The 25,968-nt window shown below is 43.6% G+C and overlaps 1 protein-coding gene across 1 annotated transcript in view; it reads right to left on the minus strand.

Moving 5' to 3' along the window:
* The window catches only part of LOC142215009 (N-acylethanolamine-hydrolyzing acid amidase-like), a 71,018-nt gene that overhangs the window by 26,315 nt on the left and 18,735 nt on the right, over window positions 1-25,968 (minus strand). The window contains exons 4-6 of the mRNA XM_075283670.1: window positions 25,486-25,612; window positions 20,139-20,229; window positions 14,433-14,509 (exon numbers count right to left, since the gene is read on the minus strand). Coding sequence (XP_075139771.1) covers window positions 14,433-14,509; window positions 20,139-20,229; window positions 25,486-25,612 — 295 coding nt within the window. The remainder of the gene's footprint in view (window positions 1-14,432; window positions 14,510-20,138; window positions 20,230-25,485; window positions 25,613-25,968) is intronic.

The raw sequence follows: 25,968 nt of genomic DNA on the forward strand, positions 1-25,968 counted from the left end.
GGCTAGTCCATGTGTTAGTGTGGAAGATTGTTCAGAAGAGCCAGTGGATGATGACTATGTTAACAAAACTTGGTTTCCACGTGAAGAGGATCAGGGAACTAGTTCTGATGATGAGGTTCAAGTTCGTTTGCCAGTGCCACCAAAACGTCCTCCAATTAATGCACAAATCCCAGTTATAACACAAACACCAGTAAACGCTTCTCCTGCTGGCACTCTGCGACCCAAAGCGCCTAAACGTGCTAACCTGAAAAAGAAAGGCTCCAAACAAACTGTGTGGTTATATTTCACCGAAGATGAAAATGACCCAACGAGGGTGATATGCAAGACTTGCAAGCAGTCACTTAGCCGAGGAAAGGACACTAGGCACCTCAATACAAATGCTATGCCTAGGCATTTGAAATCTGTACACCCATCACTTTTTATAATATTTAATCAACAAGAAAGTGAAGAGAGGGATGTGCCTGTGAACGTTGGCCCACCACGAGCTTTGGCTAGTTCTTCAACTTACTTGTCCAATGCCAGTGCCACGTACACACCAACTTCATGTGTGCCAGGCAGCAGTGCTGGGCAACAGTCAAGCAATTTGTATAAAAGAATTACAGGAACCACTGGCCAAAGAGCCACATCTGAATTCCGCATGCCAATTGCTCCAACATGTTCCTCTCTTTCTGGCTCTAATATTCAGCCCACCCTCCAACAAGTAATGGAAAGGAAAAAAACCTATCCAGCTACACATGAGCGTGCTAAGCTGCTTACCTCCAGTATTTCAAAACTACTGGCCTTGGAAATGGTCCCTTTCCGCTTTGTGGAATCAAAGGCTTTTCACTCCCTGATGGCCCATGCTGTGCCCCAATATGTTGTACCCAGCCGCCATTACTTTTCACGAAAGGCGGTCCCTGACTTGCAGGAACATGTCAAGCAACAGATAAAGCGTGCCCTAAAGCAATCTGTTAGTGCATGTGTGCATTTCACAACAGACACGTGGACTAGCCAGCATGGGCAGGGCCATTACCTATCTCTGACCCCACATTGGGTCAACATTTTTGATCCTTGTCAGTATATTTACGGCAGTTTGTCGTCTGTTCTTCAAACCCGAAGGAGGGTCCTTTCAAATTCATTGGGGGTTCCTGAGAGTTCCGGGGACGGAATGACTTCCACACCAGAATTTGTATCAGCGTGCTAGCAAGCGAAGGCAGCAAGCAGTACTGAAATTAATTAGTTTGGGGGAACTGACTCACACTGCTGAAAACATGAAAGATGCAATAATTGCTGAAACTGACTTATGGTTTGGTCCGCTAGACCTCAAAATAGGCAACGTGGTCTGCAACAATGGTAGAAATTTGGTGGCGGCACTGAATTTGTTCCCATTGACACATATACCTTGCCTTGCGCATGTATTCAATTTGGTGGTGCAAGCGTTCTTGAAACACTATCCCGATCTTGCACCCCTGATTGGCAAAGTACGAACATTGTGTGCCCATTGTAAAAGCGGGTGCTTGGGGCTGGTTGTCAGGCAAGTAAAACACACGTGAAGCTTGGTCTTCAGGTTCAACGGATGTTCGGTTTATTAGGAGCAAATTCACAAAGTTCAACATAAACAGCTTTCTTCAGCAAAAAAGGAAAAGAAAAGGCTTACTTCAGCCACAAGGCAATGCAGTTCACAAACTTAGCAGGCTGGCCCTTCTGGTTCTCCCCAGCTACACAGGGTTTGGGTCCTCAGCTTTCAGTAGCAGCAGCAGTAATGAAAGTCAGACACATCCTCCTGTCTTCACAGGGTTAAGGCTCCAAATGGGTTCTAAGAAAACTCAGGGCCAGAGCTTGGAACCTGGGTCTATGACTACCCTCAAGACCCGGAACTGGATTCATTATTTACCTAGTGGCGAGGAGCCATCTCAATGGGATATACCTTCCCTCCACCACCTTTCCCTCCACTTGCCTACACCATATACGGCGGTCCAAGGTAGCTTCATCTCTCATGGCTCAGTTTCAGCGCAAACACCGCTTGCCCGTTCACAGGCTCATATGTGATGTGCCCACCAGGTGGAATTCGACATTGCATATGTTGCAGAGGTTTGTCGAACAGAAGCCAGCAGTAATAGATCTTTTGATGATGAGAGGAGCCTGACGTACAAATGTTGCCCCAGTAAACCTCCATCTTATGGCTGTGGAGTGGGCACAGATGCATGACGTCTGTTTGGTTCTTCAGTGTCTGGAATGCTGCACAAAAGTGGTCAGCACAAACAACACTAGCGTCAGCATGACTGTGCACATTGAAGGACAGTCTCATAACTTTGAGGGATCAGGTATGTCCAACAGAGGAGGAAGAGGATATTTTCTTGGAAGACAGCCAGGACTTGGAAGACCAACATGGCCACCCTGACTCCAGGGCTGAACAGATCAGGCAATGGTTGGAGACTGGGTCACAGACTCGAATATCCTGTGTGGGTACTTATTCAGAGGAGGAGGAGGATGAGGACAATTTGGATCAGGAGATTGATGTCAGTGTGGAGGAGTCATTCCAGCAGTCCCAGTCAACAGGCATTGTGTGTGGATGGGGGGATGCAGAAGAGACTATAGTCCGCTTAGATGAGTTGGACAGTGATGAATCGCCACCAGGTACATTGGCACACATGTGTCATTTCATGCTTAATTGTCTTCTGGAAGATAAACGTGTAAAAAACATCCTGGCAGATCCTGAATACTGGGTGGCAACCCTACTTGATCCTCGCTTCAGGGATAAAGTTCCGGGCTTCATTTCCATCACACCACAGGCTTATAGGGATATCGATATGTACCATCAAACACTGTTGGACGACTTAATGGACACATTTCCTACAGAAAGCAGTGAGTCAAGATCATCTCCAACTTCTGCACACCTTTCACAACGCCGTGGTGGTCCCAGAGACAGAAGCACAACCCGTTGCAAGGGAAGTGTGGGCATAATGGCTAGTGCTTGGCTGTCTTTGTTGAGGCCTACTACACCAACATTAAATGTAGAGGTATCAGACCGGAGACAGCATTTTTTGTTGCAGGTGCAAGACTGTATGAAAACGTACATAGACATCTTACCACAAGAGTCTTTCCTGTTGGACCCCCGGAAGAAGGCCGGTGATACGTGCCGAAACGTACGTCGGGTGGGTCAGACCCATACTGCAGGCTCCTGTGCATCACCTACTATGGGTTAGAGATGTCATTTCCTCTCCTAGATACAGTCCTATAAAAAGTTTGGGCACCCCTATTAATCGTAATCATTTTTTGTTCTAAATATTTTGGTGTTTGCAGCAGCCATTTCAGTTTGATATATCTAATAACTGATGGACACAGTAATATTTCAGGATTGAAATGAGGTTTATTGTACTAACAGAAAATGTGCAATATGCATTAAACCAAAATTTGACCGGTGCAAAAGTATGGACACCCTTATCATTTTATTGATTTGAATTCCCCTAACTACTTTTTACTGACTTACTGAAGCACAAAATTGGTTTTGTAACCTCAGTGAGCTTTGAACTTCATAGCCAGGTGTATCCAATCATAAGAAAAGGTATTTAAGGTGGCCAATTGCAAGTTGATCTCCTATTTGAATCTCCTCTGAAGAGTGGCATCATGGGCTACTCAAAACAACTCTCAAATGATCTGAAAACAAAGATTGTTCAACATAGTTGTTCAGGGGAAGGATACAAAAAGTTGTCTCAGAGATTTAACCTGTCAGTTTCCACTGTGAGGAACATAGTAAGGAAATGGAAGACCACAGGGACAGTTCTTGTTAAGCCCAGAAGTGGCAGGCCAAGAAAAATATCAGAAAGGCAGAGAAGAAGAATGGTGAGAACAGTCAAGGACAATCCACAGACCACCTCCAAAGAGCTGCAGCATCATCTTGCTGCAGATGGTGTCACTGTGCATCGGTCAACTATACAGCGCACTTTGCACAAGGAGAAGCTGTATGGGAGAGTGATGAGAAAGAAGCCGTTTCTGCACGTACGCCACAAATAGAGTTGCCTGAGGTATGAAAAAGCACATTTGGACAAGGCAGCTTCATTTTGGAAACAAAAATTGAGTTGTTTGGTTATAAAAAAAGGCGTTATGCATGGCGTCCAAAAAGAAACAGCATTCCAAGAAAAACACATGCTACCCACTGTAAAATTTGGTGGAGGTTCCATCATGCTTTGGGGCTGTGTGGCCAATGCCGGCACCGGGAATCTTGTTAAAGTTGAGGGCCGCATGGATTCCACTCAGTATCAGCAGATTCTTGAGAATAATGTTCAAGAATCAGTGACGAAGTTGAAGTTACGCCGGGGATGGATATTTCAGCAAGACAATGATCCAAAACACCGCTCCAAATCCTCAGGCATTCATGCAGAGGAACAATTACAATGTTCTGGAATGGCCATCCCAGTCCCCAGACCTGAATATCATTGAACATCTGTGGGATGATTTGAAGCGGGCTGTCCATGCTCGGCGACCATCTAACTTAACTGAACTTGAATTGTTTGTCCAAAATACCTTTATCCAGGATCCAGGAACTGATTAAAAGCTACAGGAAGCGACTAGAGGCTGTTATCTTTGCAAAAGGAGGATCTACTAAATATTAATGTCACTTTTCTGTTGAGGTGCCCATACTTTTGCACCGGTCAAATTTTGGTTTAATGCATATTGCGCATTTTCTGTTAGTACAATAAACCTCATTTCAATCCTGAAATATTACTGTGTCCATCAGTTATTAGATATATCAAACTGAAATGGCTGTTGCAAATACCAAAATATTTAGAACTAAAAATTATTAAGATTAATAGGGGTGCCCAAACTTTTTCATAGGACTGTACACTGTTTTTTGGACAGACTTTTAGTTGGAGAATGTTTCTCATATAGTATTTACTTGGATTGAGCAGCATTGTATTGTGTGTATCTCCCTGTTATCATTGCATACATTCTCTAGGACAGGGTATTTTCTCTGGCTTTCAGTGGAGATTGTGTCCACCTTCCTTCTCCTGTTTCCCATTTTATTTTTGATATGTTTTAATATGTGATTGGAAGGATTTGGAAAGGATTTGGGACATTCACATATATATACATATAAAAACCACTATATTTCCAGTGCTGCTCTTTCTCTGTATATGTCTGTTCTGGTGGTTGATAAGCACAGTTTATTGCCTCAGTGGGTTGCCCCATTTTTTGTACTGTTTTGAATAATAGTTTTCTGTGTGTTATATGTTATGTGTATTTTTAGACATGTAATGCTTCATTAATAAAAGATATATTGAATTTTTATAAAGTACGTGTATGTTGAGTATCTCAATTTGTTTGGTTTTTTTAACAATCCTATTTGTTTCTATTTGCTATTTTTTGAATTGAGATATGCCTTTTATGATTGGCTGATTTATGAGAGTCGGTTACTCTGGATTAGATGATATTTAGACTCCCGTGTGCTATGCTTCTTTTGTATATGAAAACACATAGACATCTTACCACAAGAGTCTTTCCTGCTGGACTACTGGGTGTCAAAGATGGAAATGTGGCCTGAACTTGCCCAGTATGCCCTGGGGTTACATTCCTGTCCAGCAGCTAGCGTCTTTTCTGAACGACTGTTCAGCACTGCAGGTGGTGTTGTGACGGAGCTTAGGACAAGACTCTCTGCTGACAATGTCGATCACCTGAGTTTTATAAAGATGAACGAGGCCTGGATTGAGAAGGGCTATAACACACCATTGGCATTATAAAGAAATCGATGTTGTTAAAAAAACGTATCATCGATTTTCTGTAGCTCCTCCTGCACATATTTTTTATTTTTTTTCAAAGTTACAATTTTTCAGAGGCTCATGTGCTTCAATTTTTAGATTAGAAAACAATGTTTTTATGGCCATTTAAGTCTCTTGCTGTTTCTATGAATTCTAAGAACTTGTATGTGTTTTTGGGTAGCTGTTTTTTACTTTTAAAAAACGATCTTTAGAAAAAAAAATCCCATAGACTTGCATTGGGATCGGAATTGGTTTTAAATTCTGTTTTTTTTGTTTTAAATTCTGGGGATCGGAATTGGGATCGAGATCGGGTTCGAATGAAAAATGATTGGCAATCGGATTTCAAAATCGATCCTGAAAAGTCAAGATCGGCTCAACCCTATTCTTAACTTGTGAAATAGCCTAAAGGTACCTTAAAGACCAGGCCTTATTTTTCAATAGCATTGAAGAGACAGAAGAGTTTGAGCAAGCCAACATGAGCAGAAGATTCTTGGAACAACTACCTTGCTGAATTCCTTCAAAAACTGTGTGCAAGTGTACCTGGAAGAATTGATGAAAGGCAAAGGATGGTCACATCAAAAATTGATTTCATTTAGACTTTTCTTTTGTTCACTCATTTTGCATTCTGTTAAATGACAAAAACAAACTATTAACACTTCTATTTTTTGAAAGCATTCTTACTTTGCAAAAATTTTTTCCACACTTATCTAAAACTTTTGTACAGTAAATGCAGAAAAGCAAATGCAGAACAGGCAGGATCCCTATATAATGGTAAAGGGGAACTGGTAACAGAGGATCAATAAAAGGCATAGCTATTAAATGGTTTCTTTTTCCCCAGCCAAGGGTTCAGCGAAGTCTCCTCAGGGTTCCAGACCCTGAGGGGGCCCCATAACATAAAATATACCTCTACTCTAAATGGCACAGGATGAAAAGAGGCTTCTTGCATCAGGGCTACTACGCTCCTGTTCCCAGGTAATTAAGCTAAACATATATAGTAGGGACGCTGTTTGAGTCAGTCTTAAAGGTAAATACAGGAAATTCCCCCTACGCCCAAACAGCAGCACAAGATGGGGTATTCCTGCCCCTGTGTACTGTTAGGACAGGTGGAACTTTTAATAAACTAACAAGTTCCCTCCCATAAAAGGCCCAGGAGACCTCCCCCTCCCTGTGTTTTTTTCTGTCCTGTGGACCAGGACAGGTGGAGGGAGAGGTCTCCTTTCCTCTCCCACAATTTTTTAAAGACTTTTCCTCTCCTTTTGGATTTTATGTTTCCCCCTCCCCCTCTGGGTTTTACCTGGGGCAGGGGGATTCCTTGCGGCTCCGCTTGCTTCTGCTCCCCCCCCGCCTGGGTAATGGTGCTCCGGCGGCCGGGGGGGGGGGGGGAGTGAGTCTTGCGGCGCATCCTTCGGACTGCTGTCCTGTCCCGCCGCGCTTCCCCCGCCGCCTGGATGTGCAGGCTCTGGCGGCCGGGGGAGGAGGAACCTCGCGGCGCTCTACATGTTTCTGCCGCGGGCACTGTCTGGTGCGCCGCGGACTTCCGCTTCTCCGCGCATGCGCGGGGGAGTTTGCTTCACGCATGCGCGGCTTTGCCTTCTCGCGCATGCGCAGTCCAGGGCGCTTCGTCGCTGCGCTCTGTGCCTTCTTAGAAGGCCGTTTCAGGGGGACAGGTTCCCCCCCCTGCCTTAGTTTGCAATTAGGTTAAGCTGGGGGAAGGTTTTGTAATCCCCAGCCATTCTAGGGGGCAAGAAGGTAGAGAGGGCGGAGTTAACTTAACTCCGTTCCCCCCCCCTTCTCCCTTATTTAGCTCTGGGTTGCCCAGTGTAGGTTGCCTGTCAGCTCTAGCTTGCAGGTTCCTACTGTTCCTGGGCACCCAGAACCAGAAGGCGGAATTTCCCCTACTTTGGAGATTTTCTGAACTATATCCAAGGTGATGTATGCCCCCTGGTGGGGCCTGAGGGTAGAAGCTTTAAGGTAAGAGGAATAATGAGCAATATATTTCTCTTTAGATGTCATCTTCCTCCTCTATTGTGGAAAATCCTAGGAGGAAAGCTTCTAGCAAACGGCGTCACCTTGCTTGTGCTAAATGTGAGGTGCCTTTACCGGACGGCTACGCCTACCAGTGTTGTCGCGGATGCCGAGGTCCGCCTTCAGAAGACACTTCTGTCCGTGACGTGGTTGGTTGGGTGAGAGAATTCGTTGAGGAATCAATGAGAGAAATCAAGGTCTCAATCTCTCAGCTGTCTAAAAGACCGCGCATGGAGTCATCACCCCCTTCGCTTCCACCTATGGAGGCGCTGCACATTTTGGACGAGGTTTCCTCAGAAGAGGACAACCTGGACCCAACTAAGCCGGTCTTCCCGGTGGATAGGATGCCTAAGTTGCTTAGGGTCTTACGGGCCAAGGACGCAGAGGAGGCCACGGAGGAGACTCCGTCCACCTCCCTCAAAACCTTTAAGGCCAACCCTGATATGGTCAAGAGGTTTGAAGCTGAATGGAGGTTCCCTGAGCATCCATTCAATGCTTCTAGGCGCTTTAGGGCGCTCTTTCCCTTGGCCGAGGCCCAGTTCAGCTCCTGGGGCCCCCCGCCTAAGGTCGACATAGCGGTCTCCAAATTATCTAAACGCACGGTGGTGCCAGCGGAGGATGGCTCTAACCTCCAGGATGTGATGGATCGCAGGGTGGAGGGGTCCCTGAGGCGTATTTACGCCTCTTCCTCAGCTCAAGCTTCGGTGGGCATCGCGGCTAGTGAGGTAGTCGCTAAACTGCGATCGGAGGTCTCAAATCTGGAGAGGGACATCGACTCCGGTGTCCATCGGGACGATCTGTTAAAGGCTATGACAACCATTAGCCTCATGTCCGACTACCTCTCTGAGACCGCTTTCTATCAGACCAAGCTGGCAGCGAGAACCATGGCATTGTCTACCGCCGCGAGGCGCCCCCTCTGGCTCAAGCCCTGGAAGGCAGATAACGCCTCAAAATTCAATTTATGCGCCCTGCCCTTTGAGCCAGGCAGGCTATTCGGGAGTGAACTTGACCGGCTAATGGAGGGGTTGGCCGATTCGAAAGGTAAGAACCTACCTCAGTCAACAGGATCCAGGCAACGATCCTTTCGTGGCTACGCCCCCGCGAGAGGCATGTCAAGAGGCCAGTTTCGAGGGCGCCCCTCTGGCCCTAGAGGCGGTCGAGGTTCCTCCCGTGGTGGTGGAAAAAGATCCACCTTCTGACTATCACGATTCCCTCGCCTGCAGGGCCAAGGTGGGGGGTCGGCTTTCCTTACATCTAGCCGCCTGGCACCATCATATCCAGGATCCATGGGTTCTCCAGCTTTTGCGGGAAGGCTACAAAATAAGCTTCCTATCCCCCCCTCCAGACAGATACAGGAGGACCCGCCCTCTTCAGGGCACCAAACAGCTTCATCTTCAAAGATCCGTGCAGGAGTATGTGGACAAGGCTGCGTTGGAACCCGTCCCTCCAGACCAACAGGGTCAAGGCGTTTATTCACCCGTGTTTCTAGTACCAAAGTCCACCGGAGGGTGGCGCATGATTATCGACCTGAGGTATGTAAATCAATTCATCCGCAAGGTCCGGTTCCGTATGGAGACCATAAGATCGGTTCTCCCCTTTCTGCAGCCAGGAGAACTATTCGTCACCTTGGATCTGAGGGACGCATACCTCCATATCCCCATTTATCCTCCCCACAGGAAGTACTTAAGGATTGCCACGTATTTAGACGGAAGATTACATCACTTCCAGTTTACAGCTCTCCCGTTCGGTATATCCTCGGCCCCCCACACCTTCACAAAGGTAGTGGCTCCGGTCATAGCCGCCCTGTGCCTCCAGGGGATATTTATTGTCCCTTATTTAGATGACTGGCTGATAAAAGCTCAGTCAAGGGAGGTCTTGGCCACACAGTTGGATATCACAGTGGCCTTTGTGAGCGAGCTGGGCTGGCTGGTAAACTGGCAGAAGTCGGTAGTGGTTCCATCAACCCGGATTCAGTTCCTGGGGTTCATGTTGGATTCTCTCAGTATGATGATCTCCCTGCCCTCTCCTCGGAAGGAGAAGATTGGTCGAGCGGTTCACTACCTATCCCGAACCAGGAAGGTTACAATCAGGACAGCGATGAAGGTCCTGGGTCTCATGTCCGCAACCATCGAGGCAGTTCCTTGGGCACTATGGCATATGCGCCCCTTACAACTCGAGATCCTGAGAGTATGGAACCACAGTCCTTCGGGACTTCAGAAGCCTATCCAGCTTTCCATCAGTACCCGTCGATCACTGGAATGGTGGTCTCAACTCAAGGACGGGAGGTCCACGGTCCAGACTTCCTGGACCCTGTTGACCACAGATGCCTCCCTTACAGGCTGGGGAGCGCATCTGGGGGAGACCCTAATACGAGGAGCCTGGAACCATCAAGAGAGAACTCGCTCCTCCAACTGGCGAGAGCTTATGGCAATTTATCTGGCACTACGGACTCTGACTCCCCATCTTCAGGGAAAGGCTGTCAGAATAAGGACAGACAATTCAACGGCCGTCCAATATATCAACAAACAGGGAGGCACCAGGTCTCCCTCCCTGATGAGGGTGACCAACCTGATATTCTCCTGGGCAGAGGAGAACTTGTCCCGGCTGTCAGCGGTGCATATCAAGGGCCACCTCAACGTCCTGGCAGACCAGTTAAGCAGGGGACTAATAACAACAGCCGAATGGTCTCTGTCCCCGGAAGTGTTCAAACAACTCACCAGGATGTGGGGTCTCCCCGAGGTGGATCTGATGGCCACCCAACACAACGCCAAGGTGGGACAATTCTGCTCCCTGTATCGGGACGGCAATCCCTTGGCGATCGATGCCCTGTCAATACCCTGGAGCTTCAAACTAGCATACGTTTTCCCTCCGATTCCAATGATTCCCAGGGTGTTGGCGAAACTCAGGCAGGACCAGACTTCGGCCATTGTCATTATGCCGTTCTGGCCGAAAAGGGCATGGTTTACCCACCTCATGGTAATGAGTCGAGGGACCTACTGGAGGCTTCCGTGTGTCCAAAACCTGGTAACTCTAAACAGTCAGCTCTGCCAGGATCTGGACAGGTTCAACCTCACTGCCTGGAGGTTGACCGCACCGTACGTGGAGACAGAGGATTGTCCCAGGCCGTCTTAAGAACATTGGCCCACTCTAGAGCGGATTCGACCAATCGCAGTTACCAGAGGATTGCTCGAGTATTTAAGGACTGGGGGGCCAGAAGACAGTGTGATACATCGTCCATTGAATCAGTCCTGGAGTTTTTACAAGAGGGATTGGACAAGGGATTGTCCCCGGCCACCTTGAGAGTGCATGTTTCGGCGCTATCCGCTCTATTGGGGACTAGATTGTCTCAGAATCCTCTCATAAGGCAATTCCAGAAAGGGGCCTCTAGGCTCCGACCCCCGGTACGGCCCCCGGCCCCCCAATGGGACCTAGGTGCGGTCCTACAAGGACTATGCGGCCCTCCATTTGAACCCTTAACAGAGGTGGAGCTCAAATACCTCTCATGGAAAGTAACCTTTCTTCTGGCAATCACATCTGCCAAGCGAGTAGGAGAACTCCAGGCTTTGGCGGCATCAGAGCCATACACGACCTTTTTTCCGGACCGAGTCCAGCTTAGGTTTATTCAAGGTTTTCTGCCTAAAGTTCCCTCAGTGGAAAACATAAACCAGGTTATAACCTTACCTACCTTCTTCCCCTCTCCTTCCTCGGAGTGGGAACAGAAAATGCATAGTTTGGATCTGGTGCGAACTCTGCGAATATATCTGGACCGGACAGGTCCATTCCGCAGGTCAGAAAACCTACTTGTCAATTTTTTTGGTCACAACAGGGGTAATAAGGCGTCCAAGACTACTCTGTCAAGGTGGATCAAAGAGGCCATCTCAGTGGCCCTTCAGACACAGGGGCTGCCGGTCCCAGAAATTTTGCGAGCCCATGCTACCAGGGCGGTAGCGGCGTCTTGGGCAGAGAGGCAGTCCCTCTCAGTAGACCAGATTTGTGCGGCTGCATCTTGGTCTTCCCACTTGACTTTCACCAGGCACTATAGATTGGACTGGCATACCTCCAAGGCGAAGTCCTTTGGTTACTCAATCCTGACCTCGGCCTGTCAGGATCGCCCTCCCTAGAAGGGGTATTACTTGTTAAGTCCCCATCTTGTGCTGCTGTTTGGGCGTAGGGGGAATGGAAGATTATATAGATAATCTGTTTTCCCTTAGCCCAAACAGCAACAACCTTGGCTTGTTAAGATTATATGTGGTCTTATGCTATATGGTACTTGGAGACTAACACAGGGAGGGGGAGGTCTCCTGGGCCTTTTATGGGAGGGAACTTGTTAGTTTATTAAAAGTTCCACCTGTCCTAACAGTACACAGGGGCAGGAATACCCCATCTTGTGCTGCTGTTTGGGCTAAGGGAAAACAGATTATCTATATAATCTTCCATTATAACAGTAAATAATATTAGTGTCAGATAGCATTGTTTTACTAAGGATAGAAGTTGTCAAATTAACCTGATTTGTTTATATGAAGAGGTGAGGAGAAGTCTGGACAGAGACAAGGTGGTGTCCCGCATAGATATTTAATGTGTAAAGTAAGGTGTGCTGTAAAGTAGCTTACCCTGTTGCAGGTTACAGCAATGACAGCTTCAAAAACTGCTTTCTTACAGCAAAATAATATTGATGCTTATGTAAATGTATAGACTGCTTGTTTCTCTCAGCACTGTCCTTCAGTCATGTCATTTCCCATCTATTGGTTGAACTTGATGGACATACAGTCATGGCTATAAGTGTTGGCACCCCTGAAATATTTCCAGAAAATGAAAGAAAAAAAAACTGAAGAGAAAAAGGCAAATTGGACATAATTTCACACAAACCCCCAAAAATGACACCTTTTCAAAATTGTGGGTAAATAACTTTGTTTCAAGCATGTGATGTTCGTTCAAACTCACCTGTGGCAAATAACAGGTGTGGGAAATATAAAAATCACACCTAAAACCAGATAAAAAGGAGAAAAATTGACTCAATCTTTGCATCGTATGTCTGTGTGTGCTGCTCCTTGCTTTTTGTCCATTTTACACGTGTAAAAATAGTTAGCCATTGAGTTCAATGGGTTTTTTGTTAACGCGCGTCTTTTTGCGCACGCAAAAATACGCCGTTATACAAATAAAAGCATTGAACTCAATGGCTTACTACATTTTACACATGTATTTTTACACGTGTAAAATGTAGCAAAATGCGTGGAGCGTTACTCCGTGTGAAGGCACCCTAAGCATGGAGAACAGAAAGAAGAGAACTGTCTGAGGACTTGAGAACCAAAATTGTGGAAAAATATCAATAATCTCAAAATTACAAGTCCATCTCCAGAGAGTCTTGATGTTCCTTTGTTCACGGTGTTCAACATCAAGAAGTTTACAACCCATGACACTATAACAAACCTCCCTGGACGTGGATAGAAAAGGAGAAATTGATGAAAGGTTGCAATGCAGAATAGTCCAGATGGTGAATAAGAAGCCCCGATCAAGTTCCAAAGAAATTCAAATTGTCCTGCACGTTCAGGGAGCAGCGCCAACTATCGATTTGAATGGAATGAAATGCTATGACAGGAAACCCAAGAGGTCCCCACTGCTGACACAGAGACATAAAAAAGCTAGAGTCCAGTTTGCCAAAATGTACATGAGTAAAACAATATACTTCTGGAAAAACATTTTGTGGACAAATGAGACCAGCTTTTTGGTAAAGCACATCATTCTACTGTTTACCAAAAACGAATTGAGGCCTACAAATTAAAGATCTCAATGCCAACAGTTAAAGTAGATAGATGTTTTGGGGTTGTTTTGCTGCCTCTGGCACTGGGTACCTTGACTGTATGCAAGGCATCATGAAATCTGAAGATTATGGAAGGATTTTGGGTCTCAATGTAGACCCAGTATCAAAAAGCTGGGTTTGTGTCCAAGGTCATGGGTCTTCCAGCACAACATGTATAAATGCAATAATTTTCCGGGAGAAATAATTAATTTTCTGGAAAAATTTCAGGGGTGCCAACACTCTATTACTTTTTACAGTGATACTAACTATGTAAAATATACATGCAACTATGTAAAACGAAATATCAATTTCAGCTCCTTCTGCTATATAACAAACAGCCTATAGACTACATAATTTTCAAGGAGAGAGGTTCCCTTTCACATTTCTTTCCAATAGCTGTGTAACGCTAATGCCCCACATAGTGGGCCACAGCAAAAAAAGAGCTGTGGGAAAAACCATGGTGGCAATATATCACGGTTTTTCCTGCACTGCTTTTCACAAATAGTCCACAGAGGTTTCCTTTGCAAACTTTCGGGTTCCATTATACCTATAGGGAAACCTTTGGCATTTCCGTAGGTGTAATTTACATGATGTGATTTTGTAAAGTCACTATGTTCGTCTCAAGTGTCTTTCTTGCTGGATACAGGGCACAATATGCAGCACTCCAAAACTCTGATTCTGGAAACCATAAAGTTGGACTGCTTTTAGCACTCACTATTTTAACCATTTATGAGCAATTTTACAAATGCTCTTTTTTAGTGTTCATTTCTCATGACCGTATCATCTTACATTGGTTTGCACATTCTATTCAAATCTTCATTCCAGCAAAAATAGGACTGTAAATATTGTAAATTTACCTATGAAAACAAACTTACTTTTCGTATTACCCAGCTTACAGGACTTCCACCAAATAATAAAGACACAAAATTCTTCTTCAATGAAATATTGTTCTCTGTGCATATAAATAATAATTCAATGAACTGTTAGGTAGGAATAATCCTTTAATATGGCATTTTTATATTATTTCTTTAGTTATGGGTTTATAGTCATTGAACATCATGGACTAATATGGGTATTAAAATGATAATAATAATATAATATATTTAGTCCTTAATAAAGGAATCTTGTTGGAAAATAAACAAATATGCTTTGACAACAGAGTGTGTTAACCTTTTTAAGGGTGTGGTTACATGGCGTAAAATGGATTCCGCGTGTCAACGTACCGCGTGGCTAGCCGTGACAGAATGCTGATGCAGTGCATCGGCACTGCCGTGGAATCCGCGGCAAGATAGGGCAGGTCGCTTTTTTTTTCCCCGCTACCAGCTAGTGGGAAAAAAGAAGAAAGCGGCTCCTATTGAAGTCAATGGGAGCCGTTTTTTGCAGCGGATTTTGAGGCAGATTCCGTGTCAAAATCTGCTGCCAAAAAACTCTGCGTGAACTAGCCTTTAAGCTGCACTAAATAATTATCCTTAAAGGGATTCAATCATTAAAAAGCAATTTTTTGTCCCTAACATGCAGGAGTAGCCGAAAGGCTATTCTTCCCCCACCTTTAGATGTCTTCTCCGCACCGCCGTTCAGTAGAAATCACGGTTATCTTCTGTATACTAATGAGTTCTCTCACAGCACTGAGTATATCCCCATTTCTGCAAGAAAAATCTCCAGCGCCACCTCTATCTTCGCCTGGAACGGCCTCTTCCTGCGTCTTCTTCCAGCGCTGGCTTCAAACTTCTAGGCATGCGCAGTTGGCTCTGCTGTCGGGCCTCGGGCAGAGCCGACTGTGCATGCTTGCGGCCATTTTCTTCTAGCCGCTTAACCCAGCTTACTGTGTAAGCAGCCACAAGAAAATGGCCGCTTACACCAGTTTATTGTGTAAGCGGCCACAGGAAAATTGCCATGGGCATGCGCAGTCGGCTTTGCCCGAGGCCCAATGGCCCCAATGCTGTTTGAGCGCTGGGGACCACACCCAGTGCTGCAAGAGAACTCATCTGCATACAAAACAAAACTGTGATTTCTACTGAAAGGCAGCGCGGAGAAGACATCTAAAGGTAGGAGAAGAATAGCCTTTCTTAAGGCTATTCCTACATGTTAGGGAGAAAAAAATTGCATTTTAACGATTGAATCCCTTTAAGGGTAACTAGTTGATGTGAGAATCATCACCTGTATTTCCACTATTTCCACAATTTTTCATACAAACAAGACTTTGTACATGCTGTTTATATGTCAATGGCCATGTGTGCATGCCTCACTTATCTAGTACCAAGATGCACAGTGGGAGAAGAATATTTAAGTCATGCGGATTTGTTTTATTTTTTGCTATTGTGTCGGGATGGGAGGTGTTTGGTGAACATTTTTTTAAATATGCTTAACATATATAGCTTCCTTGTAGTAGAAAACAGGCTCTAAAATTTTCCCTACCAACCCTTAACTGTACTGTTGTCAGGCAAAATTCCTACACATTTGTATTGCAAGTATGTAAAACTGTAGTATTTGTCAATGGGGGGGTTGATCACTTCAAATGGGTTTATATCTCTGGTTGTATATCACATTTAATACTGGAGCATGGTATTTTATTACAATAACATTATGAGATATATAATGTGTTAGCTGTATTGTATCCTCACTTTTTTTTAAAATGGGTGTTAAATTGTCTTACATAACGTGAGAATTACTATAATTTATTTTGATAAACCGGATGTTTGTAACTTATGATTGAATAGTGGATATTTTATTTTACTTATATAAATGAGAACTTACTACTGTAGATATGTTCAATGCTCTGCTGGGAAACCTTGTAGCCTATCATTTATGTGGAAATTGCTCTACCACAGACATTACACATACCAAATACACCCCTTCATGTGAGCAGTATTCCTTTTTCAGCAGGAAATTTTGCCCTGCCTTGCTGCAAAAGTTGTGCAGGAATGGTTTGAAAAACATATCAAAGATTAAGGCCTAGTTCACATCTGCGTTTGGTAATTCGTTCATGGAGTCCACATAGGGACCCCCCCTGAACGGAATACCAAATGCATTAGCAAGCAGAGAGCTTATGAAAGCACACGGACCCCATAGACTATAATGGGGTCCGTGTGGTTTCCGTGCGGTGTCTGTGCAGAACATGTGGACGGAAAAGTAGTTCACGATCTACTTTCATGTCTACATGACTCATGACAGCGCGCGGAAAGCACACGGACCCAATTTTAGTCTATGGGGTCCATATGCTTTCACTGCTCACCACTTGCCAATGCGTTTGGTACTCCGTTCAGAGGTCCCCGATCAAATTACTGAGCACAGATGTGAAGCAGGCCTAAGGTGTTGTTCTAGCCTATTACATGCCATCCAGCTTCTCATCTCTAATACCATTAAAGTGTACAAAACTTTCAAACAGTGCTGCATTTGTGTTACCAAAACCATTTGTAATATTCTTTAGTGACAGATTTTCGCTCTTTTCTATGAAAACCTGCACTGAAACCTTTCCTTGTTATTGGCCAAATGAATTCTGTTTCTGCATATGAGTATGGGAGTGTTCACATATACTACAGAGAAGCTGAGGCTGGGGGTTTGCATCAAACACTTACATCTCAGGAAGAAAAAAATGCAGAACTGTGGTAGTGATGAAATTATCATCTTTCCTGTGCCACCAATGTGGCAATTCTCCCTTTATTATTTCTGAAGATAATAAAAGTTAAAAACATAGCTGAAGCTGAATATAAATATGCCAGTCCTGTTTTCAACTAGCTCCGTATAAAACACCAAACATCTTATCTTTTATATGATACCAGAATCATGGTTCTACGTATTATAATGTCTGAGACATAAGTGTATGAAGTGATCACCCCCACTCTCCAGTCAAAATACATTAATAAAGTATATTACAAAACATTTTATATTCATATTAAAAAACTGGTATTTCCTGGTTTCTTTTTAAACCAAACGAATTCTTCACCTGTTGCCAAATAGAGATGAGCGAACACTGTTCGGAACAGCCGTTAGAAGCCGATAGAAATGAATGGAAGCGGCCGGCACCCAGGGGGATAAGCGGCCGGCTGCCAGCAAAGTCTGCATGCCAGGTGCTTCCATTAATTTCTATGGGCGCGTGCTGTTCGGATCGGCTTATCCGAACAGTGTTCGCTCATCTCTATTGCCAAACCTTTTAATGACACACATGCTTGTAGAAAATCAAAAGATTTTAACTTTAAGTATCATATGGGTGGAATGCATGTCTTAGGTAACAGAATTAGAGTTCTAAGTTTATATATTCTCAAATTTAGGTGGAAAGTACCACACCAAAAAAAATAAAATAATTTAAGGCTGCTGTTTTTCGAGCCAATGCCAGGAGTGGATTGAGTAGAAGGGAAAAATATAAGAACTTCTTATATATTTCCCATTCCTTTTGTAGCTACTTTTGGCTTTGGTTCAAAAAACCACAACCTAATCTGCAACAAAAAAAAGGTGTGTATCCTCAATATGGGCATATCTTCAGCCTAAAACTATACTTCTTATCAGCAAATGGCACTGTGTGGTTTAGCTCTGCTGACAGTCTCAGGCTGCAATCACACTAGCATTGGGTGACAGATCAGGGGCTCCATCCCCCATTCCGCTAAAATATGTGGAGAGAAAAGTCTTGCAAGCAGGACTTTTCTCTCCAACAATTTTGAGTGGAAACCCCGACGGAATCCCGGCGTACACTTTTGTAGTCTATGGGGTCATGGGTTTCCGTGGTTAAATGCTTTTAAAGTGGATAGGGTTTCTGTTTTTCAGGTCTCCAAGTGGACTTGAAGACTGGAAACCTGAACTCTAAACCTAGCGTCAGTCTGTGTGTGTATACAACTAAATAAAAAAATACATAGCACTATCAATTTCTATATATTTATACATTTCAAATTGGAAAGGAAGTTCTTACGCTAGGTTCACACCTGCGTTCATCTGTCCGTTCTGAGCTTTCCGTCTTCTGCATGCCAGAAGTCGGAAAGTTCAGACCGTGTCCGGCCGTGAGCGGCGGTGAGCGTTTTATGCTCTCCGCCGCGAAACCGGATTTTTTTATCCGGACACAGAGTACTGCATGTCCGACTCTGTGTCCGGATTATAAAACCCGGTTTCGCGGCGGAGAGCATAAAACGCTCACCGCCGCTCACGGCCGGACATCTCTCTCACCCATTTAAATGAATGGGTGAGAGAGACTCCTGCAGGTTTCCGTCTCCTGCCTCTGTTTTAGGCAGGAAACGGAAACCTCAAGTACGGAGTTCACAACGCAGATGTGAACAAGCCCTTAGGCATTTCTCTTCTTTTAAATACTTTCATGACTTTGGCTCAAAAAAGCAACAAAAACTTGAACAGGCTGTAGCATTCTCTATAGCAACATCTCGGTTAGTGGGTTGCAACGGAAAATGTTACAGCGGTACACATTTGCATTGTTAAAGGGATTCTACCATTAAAATCAAATTTTTTGTTCCTCACATGTAGGAATAGCCTTAGGAAAGGCTATTTGTCTGTACCTTTAGATGTCTTCTCCGCACCGCCGTTCCGTAGAAATCCTGGTTTTCCCCTCCTTCTCCAGCACCACCTCCATCTTCTTCAGGAACGGGTCTTTTTCACGTCTTCTTCCGGTAGTGGCTTCAAACATCTAGGCCTTGGGCAGCCGAATGCGCATGTCTGTCAGCCACAAGAAAATGGCCCCTTACAATACTGTGTAAGCGGCCATTTTCTTGTGGCAGGTGGGCATGTGCAGTCAGCTTTGCCCTAGGCCTAGAAGTTTGAAGTCAATCCCTGGAAGAAGATGCAAAGAAGACCCTTCCTGAAGAAGATGGAGGCGGTGCTGGAGAGTTCTCTCGCAGCATTGGGGGATGCCCCCCAGTGCTGTTTAAGCGCTGGGGCCCGCCCCCAGTGCTGTGAGAGAACTCATTTGCATACCGGAGAAAACCAGATTATATACCGAACAGCAGCGCGGAGAACACATATATAGGTAGGAGACGAACAGCCTTTCTTAAGGCTATTCATACGTGTTCAGACAAAAAATCTGATTTTAATGGTAGAATTCCTTTAATATGTAGAGATGAAGTATTTATCAAAAGGGGAGATAGTCGCTTCAAATGGCTTCCTTCCTTCCTCTGCCAGGTTTGAAGTCCTAGTTATAACATAGCCTGAGATGTCACTAGTCCATGTGATATCACTTTACACGATGTGGCGCTGCGCTCATTCTGAACGTAAAAACACGTTCAGAATGAGCGCGTAAAAAGCAGCTCCCATTGACTTGAATGGGAGCCGGCATATGTGCGCTCCCCATTGAAATCAATGAGAGGCTTTTTTTTCCCTATTGCTTTCAATGTATTACGCGCGTATCACATTGAAAGCAATAGGGGAAAAAAGCCTTCCATTGATTTCAATGGGGAGCGCACGTATGCCGGCTCCCATTCAAGTCAATGGGAGCTGCTTTTTACGCGCTCATTCTGAACGTGTTTTTACATTCAGAATGAGCGCAGTGTAACATTGTGTGAAGGCTCCCTAACAAACCATTTTTTAAAAAAATATTTTTGCCTGGAAAACCCCTTTAAGTATGTTTACAAACAAGCAGACATAAAATGTACCTCTGGCATTTGCAGATATAGTAAATTTGTATGGTCTTTGTCCAGTCCAAAGTCCAACAAAACCCACAAAAGTCGTTCCTGTGTATACAACCTAAAATGTAAGGAAAGTGTATCAGTTACATAACAATTCATTGAATAACATGCAATACATCCTAAGTAGTGGAAAGGGATAAATCCATGTTATTCTCTGTTTACAAATATTGCAACTATCATTTATGATGTAATCCAAGATGCTAAGCCAGGTCCAATACCAACAGTGCCCAATGGACCTTAATGATTTTTGATGGGACTTTTTGTGGTGTCTGTCATTTCAGTTGGAAATATAGTATTGCATTTGGAGCTTCTAGCATAAATGTGAGTATAAGGCTGAGGCGCCATGGAGCGAAACGCATAAAAAAACACATGCGTCACATTTTTCCCACAGCGTTTTTCATTACATTTTTGTAGACTTTCCGCCCTTTTAATACCTATATGTAAAAAAAACAGCATTTCCATAGGTGTAATTGACATGCTGCGATTTTCAAAAATGTGTTTTTTTCTGAAAACACAGCTTTTTTTCTGCAGATTTTTGTCTGCAATGTGTGAATGGGATTAACCAGAATCCCATTCACTTTGCAGGTAATCAGTGCTGCGAGAGAACTCATTTGCATACAGACGAAAACCGGGATTTCTAACTAACGGAGGGGCAGAGAAGATATCTAAAGGTAGGAGAAGACTAGCCTTTCGTAAGGCTATTCCTACGTGTGAACGAGAAAAAATGTGATTTTAATGGTAGAATCCATTTAAAGGTGCTCTATCATTGGAAAAAGTCATTTTTAACTAATCATATCTTTGCATAGCCTTTAAAAAGGCTATTCCACACCCATCTTTTGTATGTAAATCGCCTCAGTAGTTTTTGAATGAGACCGTTTTTATTCATATGCTAATTAGCTTCTCTGTGTACCCGGAAGTCTCTTTGTTCACTGTCTTCTGTATATACAGCACAGGCTTCTGCTGCTGCTGACTCCTCCTCCCTGCTCTCATACACAGCACACAGCAGGGAGAGGAGAACTGGCTGACAACTTCCTGTGCATGGAGAAGCTAATTAGCATATGACTAAAACGGACTTATTCAAACACTACTGAGGTGATTTACATACAAAAGGTAGGTGTGGAATAGACTTTCTAAAGGCTATGCAAGGATGTGATTAGTTAAAAATGACTTTTGCCAATGATAGAGCCCCTTTAACCCCTTCCCGACATGCGCCGTAATAGTACGGCGCGTGTCGGGTCTGTAACTATGGCGACCGCCCGGGAGCCGGGCGGCCGCCATAGCCGCCGGGTGTCTACTGCTTTAAGCAGTAGACAACCGACTCTAATGCCTCCGATCGGTCCCCGGACCGATCGGAGGCATTAACCCCTCCGGCGCTGCTGTCAAAGGCGCCGGAGGCGCCATTTTCCCGGCGGCGCATGGGCGCCGCCATTTTGGCAGGGATCGCCGGCTCCTGGAGCATGCTCCAGGGCCGACGTCATGTTGCCATGACAGCTGGGAGCCTTGTTAAAGGCTCCCAGCCGGTCTGCAAATTCTCTCTTTTGCAGGCTGGTCTATGCAGCTTGCAAAAGAGATGATGATTTTTTGCAATGCATTGCAATGCATTAGCATTGTAATGCATTGCATTAGTGATCAGACCCCCTGGGGTTCAACACCCCTAGGGGGTCTAATAAATGCAAAAAAAAAAATAAAAAAAAAAAGTAAAAAAAAATATAAAAAAATATAAAAAGTATTAAAAGTTCAAATCACCCCCCTTTCCCTAGAACAAATATAAAAGTAGTTAAAAACTGTGAAACATATACATGTTAGGTATCCCCGCGTCCGAAATCGCCCGCTCTACAAATCTATAAAAATATTTTTCCTGTTCGGTAAACGCCGTAGCAGGAAAAATAGTCAAAAGTGTCAAACCGCCGTTTTTTCACTGTTTTGATTCTGATAAAAATTTGAATAAAAAGTGATCAAAGCAATAACATTTCCCGAAAATGGTAGAATTAAAAAGTACACCCGGCCCCGCAAAAAAAGACGCCCTATACATCCCCGTACACCTATGTATAAAAAAGTTACGGCCGTCGGAATATGGCGACTTTTAGAAAAAAAATTTTTTAACACCGTTTTGGAATTTTTTTTACGGGTCAAAATGTAAATAAAACCATATAAATTTGGTATCCCTGGAACCGTACCGAAACACAGAATATAGGGGACACATCATTTTGGCTGCACAGTGAACGCCGTAAAACCAAAGCCCGTATGAAAGTCGCAGAAATGCATTTTTTCTTCAAATCCACCCCATTCTGAATTTTTTTCCTGCTTCCCAGTACATTATATAGAATAATTAATGGTAGCATCATCAAGAAAAATTTGTCCCGCAAAAATTAAGACCTCATATGGCTCTGGGAGCGGAGAAATAAAAAAGTTATGGGGTTTAGAAGGAGGGGAGTCAAAAACGAAAAACGAAAATCAAAAAATGCCATCGGCGGGAAGGGGTTAAACTGCCCCTCACTTGTTGATCAGATGAGGCAGTGCTAATGAAATTATGTGATACAAGAGCAGCTCATTTCTTTGGCTCACTGTCTAGGCCAAGTAAACCTATATTAGTCAGTATTTCTCCCCCCAGGAGTTCTTACTCATCGGGAGGTACTGGCTGGCTAAAGTCATAATTAACCTACATATAACACCTGATGCGTTTCCTTACTAACTCCAACAGTAATTCATGAGAGGTGCAAATTCTAAATTCTAAGCTTATCAGTTAGCGCTATCACTTATTCAGGTAAGTTTCTGCTGTGTATAGAGAGCTCAGTTTTGTTCCCGCTACCCCCTTAGCATTTGGGCAGAGGCGAGTGAGAGCGGCCTTTTACGAAGGAAGCCCTGCCCATCTAGCGAGTGAGAGAGACACATGGCCTTTTACCAGGGAAGCCCCACCCATCTAGTGGTGTTGCGGCCAATCCATGGGGCTGACTCTGACAGCGCCCACAGCCGTCTCATTACCCGAAGGGTCGTGTGCACATGCGCGATCACTAACCAATCGTGCACCGCCTGGGGGATGTGGCGATCCAGGGAGTCACTCCCCCATGCCGGAGAAAATCTGCATAGAGGTAAGTAAACTGGGACATATGTACAGGATATATCATTGGCAGTGCCGATGGTAATATCTCCATGGATCTACAGAGGCCAAGGAAGCCCAGATGAGGATGTCTTTACTGCCCAGGCTAATTCAGAATGAGATCCTAACATCAACCATGTTACAAGTATCTTCTATACTCAAATCAAATTCTATATAATGCCTAATGCTATTTAGGCAAAGCATGAAAAAGCAATGAAATCGAATGACAATGAAAGTTGGACAAAAGCAAAAACAACTTTATTAAACCAAGAAATTGAAATGAACCTAGTTGTTGCCACGTGGTAGGCTCAAATGACATTTCGAATTACATTCCATGCCATTTTTGATGCAAAGACATCTAAAATTTTGGCTCTTTGTTTTACATATACATTTCAGAAATCCTTGGCTGCTGCCACTGGATTGAGCGATTGCAACTGACCGGAGAGCAATTTCATGGTCAGGAATATCTTCAATTCGAAGCAAGTTCTTAGGACATACAGTGAATTGCGATCTCGCATATACTTGTTTTAAAATCCCTTCAGAAGTTCTGAGTCGGCAGCAGTGTAAATATAAGCAGTGAGAGCCCTTTGAAAGAAGCGCAGGGGACGAAGAGCTTTAGTGGCTTTTGACAGAAGTGCAGAAGCGCTGGCAGCAGCCGGCAGAGATGTAAGTAAAAGCATCGGCAGCCCATTGAAAGAAGTGCAGGGAATGAAGTGTCTTAGTGGCTTTTGACTGAAGCACCTAGAGCTACTTCATACTTTGGGAACAAAGTGCCTAGAGATACTTCATACTTTGCCTGCTTCTCCTCCGGCATTATATAGAATGCCTAGGCAATGTATGAAATGATTTGTGTTTTCATACATTGCCTGCTAGTTTTAGGCATTCTATAGAATGCCTAGGCATTCTATATAATGCCTGATTTCATACTTTGCCTGTAACATATATAACATCTCGTCAAAAATCTTCATATCCACAAGTAATTAAATATTACTTCAGTTGTGGATTAATCACATTCTTTAATGAAACATTGTTATCCAAGCATCATGAAAGTATTATTTAAACTCACAATTCTCAAAACACTATAAGAAGCAAGCATAACCAATAAAGCCATTTAATCCATTCGGCTTAACAGTTCTAACAGTTCTCCTCCCGCTGAAGGACCTTGCGGTCAAAAGCTAGTAGCGGGTAAACTCAATTTTTTTTGTGGGAGGGGGGGGTGTCTTTTTATAGTCCGCTTCAGGCAGCAAAGAGGCTAGGTTCACCCCTGACTACAGGGTGTTATAACAAATTAGGTTGGAATATATGGCAACAGTATTGGATAGAAAGGAGAATCAGGGAATAATCTAAGATTGACGTTTTTATTGATTTGATTTTATTTTTCTCTTTTGTTCTTCTCTCACAACCATGCGTAAGGGTGGGAAAGGAGTTGTAATTCCATGTTAATTGATCACCGTTGGAACATATCCACTTGTGTTATATCTATGTTTTGGAACAATCTGCTCAGATGAGTCAACGCATCTGGTCCGACATGACCTACACTTTTGCACTTGAGAAAGTGCCCGATTTGGCCCAAAACGCGTTGTGCTGTTTTACCTGCCTCAATAAAAGTTCCATTATTGGATACTTCAGTTCTTGTGTTTCATCATTACCAGCAAGCGCGGATCTCCTATTACAACGAACCCTTGGTTCTTGTTTTTCCGCACTGTTCAGATGGGTGATGTCTTTGCAATATGTATGGGATGAGGTCTAGAAATGTTATATTTATATGGATTGTATTGTCCATCTATTTATTATGAAAACTGTATTGTCTTTTCTAATTATTTTTATTTTATAATTCTAATGAAAATAAAAATATATAAATACAGTGTCAAAGGATCTCCATTTAGGTCAAACCGCCTTTTCCTAATAAAAAGCAAAAGTGGCAAGAGCAACATGACTTCTTGAAAAAAAAAAAAGATTGGCAGAAAAAGACCACAAAAAGGCACAATTTATTTCAAAAAGGCGCAAGTGGCTTAATATACTGTATGTGTCCCATTGAAATGAACATGTATGTGTAGTGTTGATGAAAAATGCAGACATCACACTTATGTAATATGTGGATGTGTGAATAAGGCCTAACAATGAACAAGCTATAAAAACCCAATCTGTTAGAAAACCATGCAATCTGGAGAAAACCCATTTCACAGATATATGTACGTTTTTATGTAGAAATTTTACCTGTCCATCCTTAATAAAATCCACATCTATTGTAATTTTTCTAAATAGGTCTGAAGCAAACAAATCCATATTTCTCCCATGGTAAATATTTCCTTTTTTGTCTTCAGCTATAATACTTGTACATGACCTGAAAAAAAACACAAGCAAAAACAGAAAACAACAACACATATTTATATTACTACTAACAGTTGAAGCGGAAATTGTTATATTAAAATGAATACCAATAGGATAAACCTGTCATATAATAATATTTAATCAGAAAATAAAAATGTGTATATCTCCTTTGGCGCTCTTCACTACAGATGCAAGGAGCAAAGTGGTGAAGATATATATATATATATATATATATATATATATATATATATATATATACTTTATTGCGCTAAACTGACCCATATAAAAATTTGCTATGTTATATGTTGCTTTGAACATGATCCACGCCTCTTGCCTCGGGACGCAGACGTCCTATACGTGGACCCTGCA

The sequence above is a fragment of the Leptodactylus fuscus genome, chromosome 1 (genome assembly GCF_031893055.1).
Source record: "Leptodactylus fuscus isolate aLepFus1 chromosome 1, aLepFus1.hap2, whole genome shotgun sequence".
NCBI lineage: Eukaryota > Metazoa > Chordata > Amphibia > Anura > Leptodactylidae > Leptodactylus > Leptodactylus fuscus.